This window comes from Mesoplodon mirus (genome assembly GCF_964341445.2).
Source record: "Mesoplodon mirus genome assembly, chromosome: 2".
In the NCBI taxonomy this organism is placed as follows: Eukaryota; Metazoa; Chordata; class Mammalia; order Artiodactyla; family Ziphiidae; genus Mesoplodon; species Mesoplodon mirus.
In genome coordinates this window covers 133,467,062-133,486,031 of record NC_138977.1, presented here as the reverse complement: position 1 = coordinate 133,486,031, position 18,970 = coordinate 133,467,062, and the positions used below count along the sequence as shown (strand labels likewise).

General features: G+C 36.2%; 1 protein-coding gene across 1 annotated transcript; it reads right to left on the bottom strand.

Moving 5' to 3' along the window:
• Positions 1–1,673: 1,673 nt before the first annotated feature.
• LOC309795552 (serine hydroxymethyltransferase, cytosolic-like) lies at positions 1,674–4,097 on the bottom strand. Its single transcript, XM_082607997.1, has 2 exons — positions 3,414–4,097; positions 1,674–3,371 (listed from the first exon to the last, which is right to left on the bottom strand). Exons 1-2 carry the CDS (start codon positions 3,888–3,890, stop codon positions 2,436–2,438), a joined length of 1,413 nt encoding a protein of 470 aa, XP_082464123.1. The 5' UTR covers positions 3,891–4,097; the 3' UTR covers positions 1,674–2,435.
• Positions 4,098–18,970: the final 14,873 nt, after the last annotated feature.

The following is an 18,970-nucleotide window of genomic DNA, read 5'->3' as shown; positions in this document are numbered from 1 at the left end:
GTGGGTCTTAAATGGGTAAGAATTTTCAAAAATTAGATCAAGGAATAGTAGCAGGGAAGCTGCTGAGGAACTGAAAAAAGCATTTACCATACGTCTGGACAGTGATGTACCCAGAGTGTGGCAGAAAGCACAAACTCCAAGAGGAAGAGATGCAGAGAAGTAGTGTCCTCAGCAGACTGTTAGGTTTTTGTTAACATCAGAAATATGAAGAAGGTTAATTGAAGAGGTAAGAGCCTTCATTAATCTTGAAAAGTGAGTTCTAGAGGCAAATAAAAATGCTATCCAACTTTGTAAGCAGATGATGAATTTTCCTAAACATTTTTACCACAATTACAGATGGACACTAAATTTTATCAGGAAGAATATAACCCTCCAGACCTCATTTTTAGTTTGTTCATTTCTCTTAGTGCTTACCCCAGTGAAAACTTGGACCAAGTGTATAGAATTATCTGTAGGTGCTGTATAAACCATGAAATTAGACGCATATAATATAACCTATGCTCAGGGTGTGAACATTTTTTAATGAAAATGAACTCTGTATTTCTTTGTTTTTAAAAATTAAAATCAAATTCCATGTCAACCACTATATTAGATAATGTGTGAGAAAGCTAGTTTTATGGCCAAGTACCACAACTTATAAAATGTATGCTTGTCACAAGTCTGATGGTGATATAATTGACAGAACGATGCTAAGAGACACAGGTAAAACATAAAGCTTAGCTCTGTAAACCACAAACAAAACAGCCTTCTAGCCAGAGGTACAAGCTTCCTTGAAATTCATATCTTCACAAATTCTGTCAACTGTTGAAAATAATTCTGACTCTCCTGGTGTATGTTTATGTTACCTCAGCACATCCCTGGGTATTTACTGTAAGGTAGAGTGCATCAAAGCTCAAATTTTTCCTTGCCACCCAGGATTCAGGCCTGCCTGAGGCATCTTATTGCCAAAATGATAAATATATTATTTATCATTATAAACATATCTAACATGCTATAGTAAAATAAGTGATAGATATGAAATGTGATATACCTTGCTTTTAGTTAAACAACAAGAAATATTAGAGTTTTTGTTTTTTTTTTTTTTTTTTTTTTCGGTACTCGGGCCTCTCACTGCTGTGGCCTCTCCCGTTGTGGAGCACAGGCTCCGGACATGCAGGCTCAGCGGCCATGGCTCACGGGCCTAGCCGCTCTGCGGCATGTGGGATCTTCCCAGGCCGGGGCACGAACCCGTGTCCCCTGCATCAGCAGGTGAACTCTCAACCACTGCGCCACCAGGGAAACCCAATGTTAGAGCTTTGACTTTAGAGTTGAGTGTGAAAGTAAGATTCAAAGGTAAATTATGATTGTGACATTCTAATTTTAAATAGTTCAACTCTCTACTAATAGTTTAAGTTTCTAAAATTTGATATATACATGTTGAACTTGATAAAATCTAACTTTTAAATATATGTATTCCTTTAACAAAGAAATCTTTAGGAGTTTGGCATTTCTCTAATTTGCAAACAAAATATCCTGATAGAAAAAAAATAATTTAATGTTAAAAGTTCAATGTGCAATGTACCTAGCTTCTAGTCTTATAAATTGAAGATCATTATAGAGATATAAATTCACTTAGCATATTTGTCTAATATATTTAATATATTTTCTTTTTTTTTTTACTTTTTAAGAAATTAATTTATTTGAGTTGAGATATTTTTGAGATATAAAAATTGGTTGTATTTTTTAAAGCTATAATTCTTGTAGATATTCTGTGGTTTAAAATTTGTGCTTATTAAAAATGGTCATCTATGTTTTGCACTTGAGATTTGTGAAAAATAAAGTTTCTGTGGGAAGGTGACCTCTGGTTTCCTGATCACGGGAGGGAGGTGGTTGTCTGCTCAGTGGCTTGGGACTACGTTCCCTGGCCTGCCTGCCCTGGGCTGGGGGAAGGGGACCACATTCCCCCTCCTGCCCAGGTGCTGTAAGCGGGACTCCCACGGAGCTGGATGGCACCTGAACAGACCCGTCTAACTTGTGATTCTGATTGAAAGCACAGCAGAAGTGCCAGGACGCTCCCTCCTCGTTTGCGACGGTTATAACTGAGTCCTCCTTTGGTGCCCACCAGGGAACAGATAGCAACGGGCAGCTCTTCCAAGCTCGAACTTCGGTGCTTCTGGCTGCCGCAGCAAGTCAGGGAAGCCCAGTAACCCTGCCCTCCACCAGTCTGGATAATTAAGGCTGAATGGCTAAATTGTATTTCATTTTTCCAGAATAACTATACGTAGCTGTGAGAAAGTGAGGTTCATATTTAAACTCCTTAATAACTTGTCCCAGAACGACTAACACTGAGCCTTTAACAAATGTTGGTTTGTGAACAAGGTAAAAAAAGCAAAGTCCGAAAAGGGGCCTGTGTGGGGCCTCCAGGGCACTGGGTCCCTGGGCGGGCGGGCACTCCTCTAGAAGTCGGGCAGGCCGGGCAGAGGGAAGAGGGCGGCGAAGCTCTCCACCTCCGCCCTGAGTGCTGCCACAGCCCGCTGGTGATCCTCGGCCCCCGCCAGCTTCTCCGTGAATTCCTTCAGGGTGGCCTTCACCCCCACGGTGTCCTGGATCTGCAGGGTCAGCTCTATCCCTCTGTGAATAAAATGGGCAACTTTTTGGAAATCTTCTTCCAAGAGTCCTCGGGATGTCAGCGCCGGGGTCCCCAGGCGCAGTCCACTGGGCCGCAGGGCGCTTTTGTCACCTGGGCAGGTGTTCTTGTTGCAGGCGATGGAACAGGCTTCCAGCACCTTCTCAGCCCGGCCACCGTCCGTGCCTTTGGAGCGGAGGTCCACGAGGATCAAGTGGTTGTCAGAACCACCTGTGACCACTTTGTAGCCCAGCCCCATCAAGGCCTCGGCCAGAGCCCTGCAGTTGGCCAGCACCTGGCGCTGGTAGACTCTGAACTCCGGAGTCATGGCCTGCTTCAGAGCCACCGCCACCCCAGCAATGGCGTGGTTGTGGGGCCCCCCCTGCAGGCCTGGGAACACGGCAGAGTTGATGAGTGACTCCAGGTTGTAGCGAGTCTCTTTGCCCGTCTTCGGGTCCACGCTGCGCACTCCCTTCCTGTAGAAGATCATGCCGGCGCGGCAGCCCCGCAGGGTCTTGTGGGTGGTGGTGGACACCACGTGGCAGTGCTCGAAGGGGGAGGGCACCACGCCGGCTGCCACCAGCCCGCTGATGTGGGCCATGTCGGCCATGAGATACGCCCCGTTGTTGTCAGTGATCTTGCGCAGCCGGGCATAGTCCAGGTTCCGGGAGTAGCAGCTGGTCCCTGCAATGATGAGCTTCGGGTGGAAGAGGCGGGCGTTCTCCTCCAGCTGGTCATAGTTGATGTAGCCGGTGTCGGGGTTCACCTTGTAGGGCATAGGTTCGAAAAAGATGGACGTAGCAGAGACCTTCTTCTTGTTGGTCATGAACCCATGGGTCAGGTGGCCCCCATCAGGCAGGTCCAGGCCCATGATGCGGCCATGGGGCTCCACCAGGGCTGTGTACACCGCGAAGTTTGCTGGGGAGCCTGAGTAGGGTTGGACATTGACTCCCCAGCCCTGGGGGTCCAGGCCGTAGACCTGCAGCGCTCGCTTCTGACAGAGGACCTCCAGCTCGTCGATGAATTCCGTCCCGCCGTAGTACCTTTGGCCCGGGTACCCCTCGGAGTACTTGTTGGTTAAGCAAGAACCCAGGGCCTCCAGAACAGCCCGGCTGGCAAAGTTCTCTGAGGCGATCAGCTCCAGTCCGACCCTCTGCCGGTTACTCTCCTTCTTAATGATGCTGTACACCTCCATGTCGCAGTCTTTCAGGGGCTGTGCCAGCATCTTCTCATGCGAGGACCACAAGTTGGCATCCATGGGGGCTCCATTGACGGGAGTCGCCATCGCGCTGGTTCAGAGTCGCCCGACCCCGCTTCTCGGAGCCGCGGTTAAGTGCAGCCTGGGACACCGCGCCCCTCGCTGCGGCCGGCGACACTGGAGTCCAGACCCACAGTCCCGCCAATATATTTTCTTATAAGTTTTTAATATTTCTATGTATTTTAGAAATAGCATTAAAAAGAAGTTTTAGGAACAGTCATGGTCACAGTTACTGAAAACAAAAAATCAAAAAGCAATCCTAAATTCAAAAACCTTTCATGAGATTCTTCTATGTGCAAGGCACTGTGAAAGGTACTGGGTAAACAAAGAATTGAAAGCAGATAAATTGTAGTTTCTGAATCCTGGGAGTTTATACTCAAGCAAAGGAGATCTACATAAACAATAAAATAATATTCTGATAAGGATGATAGTAAAGGTATATACATATGAATTAATAGTTAAGAGTAAGGAGTGGATGGTAGAGATACAGACATAAATTAAAGAACTTAAGTGATAAACAGGGATTAACCATTGAAAAGTCCAACTAGTAAAGTGAGAGCAAAGGAATAAAGATAAGAGTATATAAGTAATTAAAAAATGAAATAATAAAATGTATCTGTTTCCTGTGGCCGCTATAAAAAAAGTACCACAAACTAGGTGGCTTAAAACAACAGAAATTTATTCTCTCAGTTCTGGAGTCTAGAAGTCTAATGCCAATGTTCTGGCACTGCTGGATCTTTCTGACAACTCTGAGAGAGAACCTTCCATATCCCTCTTCAAGCTCCTGGTGACAGCCAGCCATCTTTGGCATTCCATGGGCTGTAGACCAGCAGTCCATTCTGTGCCTCAGTCTTCATATGGTGTTAACCATGTATCTCTGCATCTCCACGTGATCCTCTTCTTATAAGGACACCAGTCATATTGGATTAGAAATGCACCCTACTCCAATGTGACCTCATCTTAAATAATTGCATCTGCAACAAGTCTATTTCCAAATAAACTCATATTCTGAAGTGCTGAGGGTTAGGACTTCAATACATCTTTTTGGAGAGACACAATGCAACCCAAAATTTAAAAGCTAACACATATTAAGTGGTAATAAGACATTAATAAAATTATTAATAATAATATTAATTATTATTAATTAATTAATAATAATAAAATTATTAATAAAACATTAATAAAACATTAAACATTTTACTCTCACAATAGCAATCACTATGCTTATAGTTAATAGTATAATTTTGATTCTATAGATGTAATTTTACCAAAGTCACAGAGAAAGTAGAGTTACAAAGTCAGCCCTCAACCACCAAAATTAATTTAAAAGTCCATATTTTAATCACTATGTTATTTTGCCTCCCAAATAGCCCTATGAAATTGGATCCATATATGGCACATGACAAAAGAGGAATTGGGAATTGAAAGGATGATATATCTGAAATGGATGGAATTTATATTTTACTTGGAGATGGTTACAAATGTTTGCTTATTAAGGATGAGTTAATAATCAGATCTATGTTTTATTTTAAAAAGTTACAACTGGTAGAAATATGGACCACAGTTGTCTGGGGAAATATTGGAGTTTAGAGGCTAGTGTAATAGTATGTGAGGAATCATGGATGCCTGGACTTTGGGTCTGGGAGAGGTATAAGCCTAAAACTGAAAAGAGGAACGAAATTCAAGAAAAATGGAACTTGGATATAATTTAATGTGAGGCTAAGAAAGATGAATGATTCAAAGACAGCACTATGATCTCTAACTTGTATAATTCAAATAATACTGTACCACTAACTAAGACCAATGGGGAGAAGGTGATAACTTTATTGATTTAATCCAATTTATATAAATGATATTTTTAAATTTAATTTTCCTTGTTGTTGTATACTATTTGTTTTGTGCCTTTTTTTTTAAATTTTTGACTGTGTTGGGTCTTCATTGCTACGCACGGGCTTTCTCTAGTTGTGGTGAGCGGGGGCTACTCTTCATTGTGGTGCATGGGCTTCTCATTGCAGTGGCTTCTCTTGTTGTGGAGCACGGGCTCTAGGCACATGGACTTCAGTAGTTGCAACACACAGGCTCAGTAGTTGCAGCACGCAGGCCCTAGAGTGCATGGGCTTCAGTAGTTGTGGCACACAGGCTCAGTAGCTGTGGCTTGCGGGCTCTAGAGCTCAGGCTCAGTAGTTGTGGTGCACAGGCTTAGTTGTTCCATGCCATGTGGGATCTCCCCAGACCAGGGATCAAACCCAGGTCCCCTGCATTGGCAGGCAGATTCTTAACCACTGCACCACCAGGGAAGTCCTGCTTTGTGTCTATTGTTTAAGTAAATTTGGTAGGAGACTGGGTCACATTTTAGATAGAGGCTAGGCTGTTAGGGTTTCCACTATGTGGCCCTCATAGGTTCTCAGCCGTTCACCACCAGTAGACTTCCCAGATGAATTAACAGTAAAACCCATTTGTCAAAGGAGACTCATCTTATGATGGATCATATCACAGGACTGTTTCGAAGAATAAATGAGATAACATTTCTGAAGTGTCTAGTATGCAATGCCTGAAACAGAATAGAATCTCAATAATTGGATCTTCCCTCATCTTTAGTTGAATTAATAGAGAAAACCAAATACACAAACAAAAAACAAACTAAATCCTAAGGCCTATGTACTTATAGAAATAACATTATTTTTAAAAAGTGAGGTCTTAAAATATTATCTACTAATTATATCTTATAGGATTTTTAAAAATAACAATTCCGTATTATTACTGAATTGTACAGAACTTCCTGACAGCCTAATCAATTTTATACACATTCTAAGTTAAATAGGAGCTATTGCTACACTTAAAATCTAAAACCCAGACAGATTATTGGATTAATATAACTACTACTGAGCCAAAAAATTGAATACAATTGTATAAAATTCCATAAAAATATCACATGCAATGTCTCATTTATATATCTATTTATTATAAGATATGCATTAATATTATTTATGCTTACAAGGTACTTTGATTATCACTCTAGAACACTGCTGTCCAATAGAATATAATGTGAGCAAAAAATATTTTATATTCTCTATCAGCCATTTAAAAAGTAAAAAAATACTTTAAATTAAATATTAATTTTATTTATCTAATATATCACACATATTACAATTTCAACATGAAATCAAAATAAAAAATAACAGATATTTACATTCTGTTTTCAAACTAAATCTTTAAAATTCACTGTACACTTTACACGTAAAGCATATCTCAAATCAGATACGTCACATTTCAAATGCTCAAGTGGCTACTGTATGGATGACACCATTCTGGAAAACACTGTTGCTCATCATATAATAATGTTTATATATAATTTCAACAACAATAAAAGTAATCCCCATATAATATCAAAATTTTAACCTCAGATTTACCACCATATCTAAAATAAGGAGAATTAATTTGTCAATTTTACCTTCTGGACAGTTTTACTAAAATTATACGATAAAGATGCAAGGAACTACTGGAAACTAGATTCTTCAAGGGCAGTAATCACAGGAGAAGTTACCTTAACTATTCAAGAGTATTTAACTTAATTAAATATATAAATAAATGTGCTCCTGATTTGCCATTTCTAAGGAAGGAGAAACCCCATATGATGAGAACATGGCTTGTTTTGTTTTGTTTTAAATTATCTTTTCTTCTAAAAAGCTCAGCTCCCTGTATTTGGGGAGCAAATGATGGGGAAAGAGGGCATTGTGAGAGTTCAGACATCCCTGTCTGTCATTTATTAGCTTTGTTGACTTAGTCAAAGTACTTACCTTATTCTTATGTAGTCACTCTGAGGTGATTTTATGTTTATTAAATCCCAATATAAGAACTGGGACTACTAGAATGTTTTTCCCTAAATATATCTTTTAAAAATGGTATATGTATATGTGAAGTAGAAATCATCTGAAAAATAGTACTTCATCTGACTGTGTATCAGATGAAGAATGATGTTTAGTAGTCTTACGGAAAATATCCAATACAGAAATTCAGGAATAATACTACTTTCTCCACTCTCCCTTAAGCAAAAGGCAATGTAGAAAAAGGTTTAATTCACTGCACTTAGAGGAATGGCAAATTCAGTTGTCTAATTCCCCATGGCTCTATATTTTATAGTTAAATCTAAAGAAAATAAGACCCCTGCTGTGAATTATAGGTAAAGCAGAAAAAGAAAAAATATGTTTCTTACCCACCCAACATTTTTTCAGTAACAACCACTCAAAGACTGTAGCAAGGTGTGATCCAGTAAAGTCCTTATTGGCATGAAACAGGAAGAGGCTTGACTGGAGTTAACCATAGATGTTATAAGTAAGAAGGTAAGGTTAATGGGGAATGCTAAGTTTAAGAATCTAAAAGAAGTTATTAAGATTGTTTTTATACAATTAAGCCCTGCAGAGCAAAAACGATTCTGGGACAAGATCTTGTAGTAGAAGTAACTTAAAATCTAGATCAGAATATAAGGGGCATATCTATTATAATACATTAAATAATAAATGGGTCTGGCATTACAAAATATTGGACTAAATGCATAGTTCAAAGTTAAGAAGTTAAGAAGTCATTTGAGAAAGAGGTAGTTGTCAAGGTGAAAAAGTCTTGAACTTAAATCTAAATACATGGCCCCTATTCCTACCTCTGACATTAAGTAGCTCTAGGCACCGATCAAGTTTGCATATCTTTACGCTTTTCAGTATTATGTTTTTAACATTAACAAAAGACAGAGGATGAGAGTGAATTATCTCGCATAACATTTCCAAAGGAACTGAAAAATATTATCACTGATATGGCACAGCTCGGAGAAGCCCTCCATAACTACCACTTCATTTACCATAACATAGACAGCTGATCTGATCATATCTGATCTACCGAAATTAAAAATTTTGATGATGTTTGTATGCAAAGCATATTCTGGGTTTTAGGTTATAGGTTTAAAAAAAAAAAGAGTTACATGTTATTTGAGGATCCCAAAACTAGTTTTAATGTTTTCTCCAAACAAAATTATGTGGTTATACAGTGAAATTACTGGAAGAAGATGTTGATTATTCTGGTTTAAATTTGGGTTTTTACAACATTACAAAATAAGCTTTCTTATAAATTACATAACCACCCTATGGATAACACAATTAAATTACATAATACTTTAAGTTAAAAGTATACATTTGAAATAGCCTTACTTCTCATACCTGCTTAAAATATAGATAGAACAGTATATAACTGACTCATATGTATAACTGGCGTCAACTCATCTTAAAGACTCAAGCAATCAGACACCTCATAATTGATTTATATCATTACTATCAGAAAATTGAAGATTCCCTGGTATATATACATGGACTAACACATACAACTCTGGGAATTAAGCTTAAATTAGAAATTAATTGAAGTAAACGGCATGTTATTCTTTAAATAGCATAATTTCAGGTTTATAGATGAATATGTTAACTGCTTTAACATCTTCTGGTTTAACATTGATTAATGTTCAGAGAAAAATCTTTTGAGTTTTCATTTCTAAAGCTCTAAAATTGAGAAAAGTATTCTGCAAATTTATCAAAAGGATCAGCTACATGGAATGCATAGTAACATGACCCATCAGTCACTGTACATTTGTTCAATACAAAGAGATCAAGCAGAAAAAATAAATGACAAATACTGCTTCAGACACCATTTGACACAGCAAGTGTTAGACTCTACTGTCAAATCACAGTGGCTGTAAATAATAGGGTTAATTGTAGGTCTTTTTCTGTTTCAAACACTCAGTTGTGCTCATCTAGAGGAAAAAGATAAGTTCAGCAATGATATTACATTAATAAGCAATTCCAATATTTTACATCATTACTGTTGTTTGACAAAACTAAGCATGCTCCTCCAAAGGGTTAAAAAATAAACCCCGAGTTTTGAACTCAGGGCCATAGGTATCAATCTAAAGGGACATATTTAGTAATATAGTAAATGGATTCTCCAACCCACTGGCTTGCAATACTGGCTGTATATAAGAGTTACTTTTAAAATCCCAGTTCCAGGTCCCATCCGTATCTAATTACATGAGAATCTTTGGAAGTAGATCCTTGGCTTTGGTATTTTTCAAACATGTAACACAACATTGTAAATCAACTATACTTCAACACAAGTTATATATATATATATATATACACACATATATATACACACACATATATATTCTAAAATTCATTGAGTTGTACACTAAAGTGGGTGAATTTTATGGTATGTAAATTATATCAGAATAAAGCTGCTATATATATGCATATATATATCAAAAAATAAGAAATAAAAAAAATAAATTTAAAAAAACCCTAAATAACCCCAGACAATTCTTATGTGTATCCAGGATGACAACCAATGGTCTATAATACTCTCTTCTTTCTTAAAACAGTCTAATAGAGATCCTTGAGGCTGTGTGGACACTAAAACATTATCAATATTTCCTTTAATATAAAGCACTCGTCTAGATCTATTCTAAATCAAAAGTGCCAACAGTCAGCTGGAGGTGCATACTGACTGCATGGTGAAACCAAGAATCCTATGAAAGGTAAGAGCTGCCAAAAAGCAAAGGTTTGTTATTTCAAGTTACCAGGAATTCCGAAGGCTCATCTTTCGAAGAATAAAAAGATAATGATGTGCTATCTTCCCATATTCGCAGCAATATTGAGGAAATCCTAATTATTTTATTACATGAGTGATCACAAAAGCTATCCTTGATAGAAAAACACTGAAACTTCTTTTTTTCTTTTATCAATGAGCAATGATTTTAAAAAAATAAAGTTCATCTCCTAATCCGTGTACTGGTTGCCAATAAGTATTGACAGTAGACAAAAGCCTACCTACAAAAGTCTGAATCACTATCCCCAACTTCTGCAGTTTCTCTCGTTTTAGGGACTTGCCTGCTGAGCAGACTTTGCAAAACCAATAGCAAACAAACATGACATCTTAAAAGAAAAGAGAGTCAGAGATATCTAATTACAGAGAAGAAAGATATGGAAAGTGGAAACTTAAAAACCCTACAATGAGAAAATAATAACTTAAATCCAAATGGCATACTAAACACTGCTAAGAATAAGACTTCTGATAAAACAACACAGAAATTAATGAAAAAGCCATTTCCAGTCTTGGCTGTAATGACATGAAACATATCTAATTATCACCTGATATGTTTTGCCTTTCCTGCTACGTATTCTGAATCTATCTTAGTAAGAATTAAAAATGAACCATTTTGTAATTTGAGTCTCTCTAGTAAGCAAAAACATCAGGGGGATTATCGTTCATATGTTGATTGATGAATATTTTAATTTCTACTTCAAGTAGAAAATATCAAGATTTTGTCATATTTCTAAAAACAAGATGTGGATAAAAGAAAGGGCTGAATTGGAAAACTGATTAATTTTCTTGTTCATGCAGTGATTTCCAATACTGTTTTTGACATGTCCTAAAAGAAGATTACTGTATTACAATCATTTATTTTTAACGATCCAAACAAATTCTCTGGAAATCTTTGTAAATAAACTATGATGTAAATTTTTTTTTCTTTTTTTTTTTTTTTTTTTTTTTGCAGTATGCAGGCCTCTCACTGTTGTGGCCTCTCCCATTGTGGAGCACAGGCTCTGGACGCCCAGGCTCAGCGGCCATGGCTCACGGGCCCAGCTGCTCCACGGCATGTGAGATCTTCCTGGACTGGGGCACGAACCCGTGTCCCCTGCATCGGCAGGCGGACTCTCAACCACTGTGCCACCAGGGAAGCCCTATGATGTAAATTTGATAGTATGTTTTGTGAATTATTACAGCAAAACCTTAACAATACTAGTAAACACTTATGTATGTACAATTTTCACAGTGTTCAAATCACTTTATATATGAATCCAACCCTTACAAAAGTCAAAAAGTAATATTTTTTTAACTTTAAAGTGACACAACGATTGAGTAACTTGCCCAAAGTCTCAAAGCTAAGTAATAGTTGGGATTCAAACTCAGGCATCTCAAATCATGAATACTGCAGAGCAAGTGTGAAAATAGTTTGGACCTCAGAATCCCTTTTCTGTTATGTTCTGGTAGGAAAAATCAAATCCAGTAAAGACAAATTCTTTTTGACATTGTTAAAGCCCAGTTCTATATTCAGAGGATATATTACGGGTATTTGGGAAGGCAGAGGAAGAAGGTGCTGTCATTTTCCTAGCTTGCTTGCCTCTACCATCTCCCAAACCTGATCATTAGATATGTAGTCACTTTGCTTCAAACAGATCCCTAATTATCACAAGAAGTTTCACAGAATTCTAAAATAACTGTAATTTGAATTTTAAACACTTAAAATAATTATATGTCATATAGCTTTTGGGGACAGAAAGGGGTTTCATGCTATCAACTCGAAAGTTGGAGGTTTCAGCCCATCCAAAATGCCAGAAATAATTATTACATAATTTCAGGCTGAAATTAACCAAGAGCAACATATCTTCTCTTAGATTTGACAGAGCACTCTGAGAGAATCAAATCCAGGTTTCCATTTAGTGCATAAATCTGCCTAAAAAATTTAATACAAGAAGTGTTTATAACTGAATCAAAGTCCCTTGGCAAGATGCTTAAATGGAGTGCACTGTTTTAGTCAGTGTTCATTCATTCTGATGGGATCTTTATCTGATATGTACCTTGCCAACAACTTTGAAATTGCAAATATCAAAATAGTGAATTTACCATGCATGACAATATTCAAAGAACATTTATTACTTTCTGCTAATAGCAACATATCTTGAAAGGATTGAAACAGACTTCACTCCAACGTTTTCAATATAAAATGCAGTATTAATCCAGTACTAAGTTTCTTACACTTAGAATATATTATATAGGCTCAAAATATTTAAATTTACAATGATCTCTTTAGCTTTATCTTTTCTTCAACTATGAAGGTCTCTATAATATAGGGAAGAACATACTTGTAGATTGAAATATACTTGTATATTGAAATATGTTAAAGTACGTTAAAGATTGAAATAATCACGCCACAGGACTTCTGGATTCAGTGGTGACATGTAAAGGCAGGAAGGCAGGAAAGCGTGTGAGGGCAGGAGTGACAGCTTGGAAGTTTTCACTCCTGCCCTCACAACAATAATGAAGGAGAAACTGGAAAACAATGACTTTTCTAGGACATCTCAGAGAACTGAAGTAGCAGAGCAAGAAGCACTGAGAAATCTGGAGAGAGAGACGGATCCAGAGAGTCACAGCTAAGGTCTGCTCTCCTGGACATAAATTGATCCAGTATCTAATGACAATTTTAATAGCATGCTGGAAGCTGACTATTGATTAACATGACAACGAGAAAATCCTGGGGGACAAAGTCTTAGAGAAGCCCACATATTTTTGTGGGTTTCCCCTCCAGGAACCACCCTCCCCCCAAGTTCTCATGGTGGAGAGCCAATAAATGTGCCCCCATGGCTCTGGCAAGGGCAGGGGAAATGTAAATATTTTGGAATAATCCAAGTGTGTTCTCCATAACCAAGATCTACACTCCAGAGGAAAAGACTTTACTAGAGTTTTATCCTAAATAGGGGAAAATTATTTCCCCAATTCCAGAATCCTCTATGATTCCTACCTCACCTGAATGGGAAGGGAAAGAAAACTACATAAACACTAGATTAGGGAACATTCCCCTCCCTCACCTTTTACTACCACACCAACAGGGCTTCCGTGTAAAAACAATGGGATTAGAGCTAAAAGAAGTGCCTGACACAAACTCTATGGAAGGAGGTGTTATTAAGAAAGCCCAAGGGCAACAGGGGAAACAAAAACAAGGACAGTAGAGGAATCTGAAGGCCCTGAATCTACAACTACAGAAAAAGTTAAAAATCGCTCAACTTCTCCAACTTCTAGCCAGATTAACATAAATTCTCACCATGCCCAGATATTTTTGACAATGAATGCCACCAAAAATTTAAAGATGAATATTGCCAATTCTATAAAATCTCTTCCAGAAACAGGGGAGAGAAAACTCCCTAACTCTTTTTATGAGAAGAGCATTACCCTACTACCAAAATCAGTTAAATATATTACATGAAAGAAAACCCACAGAACAATACCTCTCATGAACATAGATATAATATACATATAATGAAATATTAAGATATCATCCAACAATGTGCAAAAAGAATTACATACTACTAAGAAGTAGGAATTATTTCTGCCAAACAAGGCTGTTTCAACATTCAAAGATAAAGCAGTATAAACTCTCACATCTACAAGCTAAGGGAAAAAATTATATAAACATATTAATCAATACAGAAAAAGCATTTAACAAAATCTAATACCCATTCAAGATAAAAATCTCTCATTATGACTTCACTTATACGTGGAATCTAAAAAACAAAACAAACAAGGAAATTAGGAATTATTTTTTAACTGAATGGAAATAAAAATATAGCATATCAGAATGTGTAGAATGCCACTAAAGAAGTACTCAGGGGAAAATTTTAATTTAAATGCCTGACAGAAAAGAAGAGAGGTTTCAAATAAAAAGCCTCAGCTTCTCACTTAAGAATCTACAAATATAAGAGGAAAATAAGCCCATAGTAAGCAGGAGAAATAATAAAGATCAAGAAATGATTAACAATACAGTGTTGTATATTTGAAAGTTGCTAAGAGAGTGAATCTTAAAAGTTCTCATCACAAGAAAAAAATTGTAACTATGTGAGGTGATGGATAACTAAATTTATTACAGTAATTATTTTGCAAAATATACATGTATCAAATCATTATGTTGTATACCTTAAACTAATACAATGTTATGTTTCAATTATATCTACAGTTATTATTTATAACTGTAAAAAAAATAGGATCCTACCCAAAGTGGTGTAATTCCTAAAGATTTAAAAGAAAAATCCCTATGATGCAAGATGGGCCCCATAGTATTCCTAAATTATGTCTTTTTTTTAAACCAATAAATAAATAAAAGTGAACATTCAAACAAACAAAAATAAGAAATGAATGGAGGGGGAAAAAAAACACTAGAAAAAGTCAATGTAACCCAAATTTGGTTCTTTGAGAAGATGAATAAAATCAGTTAATTTCAAATGTATCAGGAAAATGAGAGAAGACACCAGTTATTTATATCAGAACTGAGAGAGGTAACATCATTATAGATTCTACACAGATTAAAAGATAAGAAAATATTGTCAACAATCTTGTGCCATTTAATTCAACAACTTAGATTAAGTGGAAAAATTCCTTGAAAGGTATATAATACCAAAGATCAGTCAATAAGAAATAAATAAGATGAATACATCTGTATTCATTAAACAAATTGAATCTGTAGTTAAAAATCTTCCCACAGAGAAACTCCCAGGACCAGGTGGCTTTACTGGAAAATTTTACCAAATATTTAAGAAGAAATAACACCAACACAGTGTGGTACTCTCACTCAGTTATAAAAATAGATCAATGGAATAGAATAGAGAGACCATAAATAGACCCACATATACGGTCAACTGATTTTTGAAAAAGTTACAAAGACATCTCAAAGGAAAGAGGTTAATCTTTTCACCACATGTTACTGGAAAAGCTTAAATCCATACCTCGCATCATACATAAAGTTAAATTAAAATGAATCTTATATGTAAATATAAAACCTAAAACTCAAATTTCTAGAAAAAACATTGGAGAAAATATTTGTGAATTTGAGTTAGGCCAACATTTCCTTAACATGCCATCAAAAAAATCATAATTTGTTCTTTATGAAAATTAAAAACTTCTGCTCTTCATACAATACTGATAAGAGAATGAAAAGACAAGGCACAGTATGGAAAAAACTATTTGCAACTATATATCTAATAAAAAACTTGTGTCCAAGATATATAAAGAACTCACACTAATTAATAAGAAAGCAAACAATTCAAGAAATAAATGGGCAAAATATTTGAATGGACACTTTACCAAAGAAGATATAGGAATGAAAAATAAGCTCATAAAAAGATATTAAACATAATTAGAAAAATGAAGATTCAAACCACAATGAAATATCACTACACATCTATTAGAAAGGTTATCCATTCCAAGTGTTGGTAAAGATGTGGAGCAGCTAGGACCCTCATACACTTGTACTGGAAATGGAAAATGGTACCACCAGTTTGGAAAGTTTGGCAGTTTCTCCAAGACAAAGAAAGCACGTGTCTATACAAAGATTTGTACATGCATATTCATAGGATGTATGTGACACGCCCAAAAGGAAATGGTCCAAATGGACATCAACAGGTGAGTGAAAAAATGAATTGTGGTATATCCACATAATGGAATACTACCCAGGAATAAATGCAATGAACTCATGATATACACAAAATGAAAACTTCCAAAATAACTATGTGAAATGAAATAGACCAGATAAACAAGAGGACAGATAAACAATGTAAACATACTATATGTTTTCTTTTATATAAAATTTTAGAATATGAAAAGTAATTATCGATGGCTGAAAGCAGGTAAGCACCTGCCTTGAGATGTAGCAAAGGGTTGGGAAGGGCAGGAGGAAGGTACTAAAAAGAGGCATCAGGAAATTTGAGGACTGATGGCTGTATTTATCATCGTGTGATAATTTCACAAGGATATACATAATTCAAAACTTGTCAAATAATACACTGTATTTTTGGGGGGATACGTACATCCCAATGTTCAAAACTGCAGCGCTGTTTACAATAGCCAAAACACGGAAACAACCTAAATGTCCATCAACAGATGAATGGATAAAGAAGATCTGGTATATATACAATGGAATATTACTGAGCCATTAAAAAATGAAATAATGTCATTTGCAGCAACATGGATGGACCTGGAGATTATCATACTAAGTAAGTCAGAAAGAGAAAACAAATATCATATGATATCACTTATATGTGGAATCTAAAAAAAATGATACATATAAACTTATTTACAAAACAGAAACACAGACTTAGAGAACAAACTTATTGTACTAGTGGGGAAGGGTGGTGAGGAGAGATAGATTGGGAGTTTGGGACTGACATGTACACACTGCTATATTTAAAACAGATAACCAACAAGGTCCTACTGTATAGCACAGGGAACACTGCTCAATATTCTGTAATAACCTAAATGGGAAAATAATTTGAAAAAGAATGGATACAGGTAAATGTACAACTGAATCACTTTGTTGTACACCTGAAACTAACACAATATTGTTAATCAATTATGCTCCAATATAAAATAAAAATTAAAAAAATACACTTTAAATATGAACAGTTTATTGTGAGTCAATTATACCTCTATAGATCTTAAAAAAAGTCTTTGCCAGGGCATGTTCTTTTACCTACAAGTCTACTTTCCCTATTCTCTTCTTAAGATTTGTACCTTGGAAGAGTTGGTCTTTTCTTCCTGTATTTCTTTCCTCACCTTGTGTTCACTCCTCAATCCATGCCAATCTGGCTTCCACCCCAAGCTTCTGTCAAAATTGTGCCCACCAAAGTAACCAATGGCCTCTTTATTATTCGATCCAAATTACTTTTTCATTTCCTGTTTCACAGAACTCCTCAACAGCATTCAACATTCTTAACCTTCTATTTTTCTTCAAACACTCTTTCTGCTTTGCTACTAAACAAAAATTTCACCAGGGGTTTCATCTACACTGTGGCCATTCTCATTCTCCAAAATTGGTTCAGTCTTCTTAACCCATTCATTAAACGTCCGTGTTCCTATGAATTAGACAAAGCCCCCGAACTTTTTCTACTTTTAATCTTCAACCATCTTTATATTAGTCAGCATCTCTACACTCCAAATTATTTCAAAATATAATACTTTTTCATAGCCTAGAGCTCTCCTCTGAATTCTAGTCCTGTACATCCATGTGTCTACTTGAATATATAAAAATACCTCAAACTTTTTAATCATCTGTTTTTACTTCATTTGTTCTATTCAATGGAGCCAGTGTGATGTTTTAAACATGCCAGTCTCATTTGCCAACTCATTCCTGAAAACACATCAATGGTTTCTCAATGATCTCAGGTTAAAATTTAAATATTTAGCAGGATTTAAAACATCATCTTACCCTTCCTTACTTGTGGACCATTTATAGACCCTGCTTCTTTAAATTCCAGATATACTGACCTTTTTTAAATTACTTGAACATTGCTTTCTGTCAAGTAAGGCTTTAATATACTTTTCTCACTTGTTGGCACTCATCCCAAGCAACCCCTGCTTTTCATCTTTTTAAACTCTCTTCCTCAGATCTCTGCTCAAATGAACTTTCATATGGAAAGACTTTTGATTTCCTGTTATCATATCTATTTTGCTCTTTACTGTTTCCTCATTGCCATGAACAATGCCTGACATATAGAAGGTAAGTGAATAAATAAATATTGTGTGTGCTGTAGAAAGGATTATCATAGTTAACTCTTTTAATTACATATATAGGACACCATATTATAGTCTAAAAAGGACAGGCTTAGAGACAGGAAGTTAGAGGATCAAATTTAGCCTCCATCACTTCTTATTTGTGTGACTTTAAATAATTTATTCAACTCTCTAGGCCTAAATTTCCTCATCTCTATAATGGGTATAATTAATAACAGCTCTCCCTTGAGGTTTTTGTGTATAGTAAATGATCAATACAAAACTCCCAACAGACAGCCAGTAAAACTGCATGCCCAGTACATTTTAAATATTATTATATGCTTTAACACATTTTAAGGGGAAGTTGAAGATAGTCAGTTCTTGCATAAATTTCTGGGAAGAATTAAATAAACAAAAATTGGTTATGTCTCAATATGATAGACTTTCAAAGATAATATTTTGCTTAAGAATTTGAATGCACTAAGCCCAGTTTAGAAAATTACCAGTCCATGTTATGACAGCATGCTTGCCTAATATCAATTTGATTATTTTAAGCTCTAATTACAAGCATTTTCATTCTCCAAATATGTTTTCAATAATACTTAGATGAAGGGTGTGATTTTTTGATACTGATTACAGCTTTATATAACTATATATTTACAATTTTTACCATACTAATTACCAACTAATAACTTCATTAGCTCCCAAATTTACTGGAATGCCTTCAATGATTTAAGAGCACTATCATGAAATAATAA

Bases quoted from the DNA above. Each gene is read 5' to 3' on its own strand.
- LOC309795552 (XM_082607997.1), bottom strand. From the start codon at position 3,890: ATGGCGACTCCCGTCAATGGAGCCCCCATGGATGCCAACTTGTGGTCC. The intron at 3,372-3,413 runs GTCTCTGCTACG...ATGCCCTACAAG, and splicing joins TCATGACCAACAAGAAGAAG to GTGAACCCCGACACCGGCTA.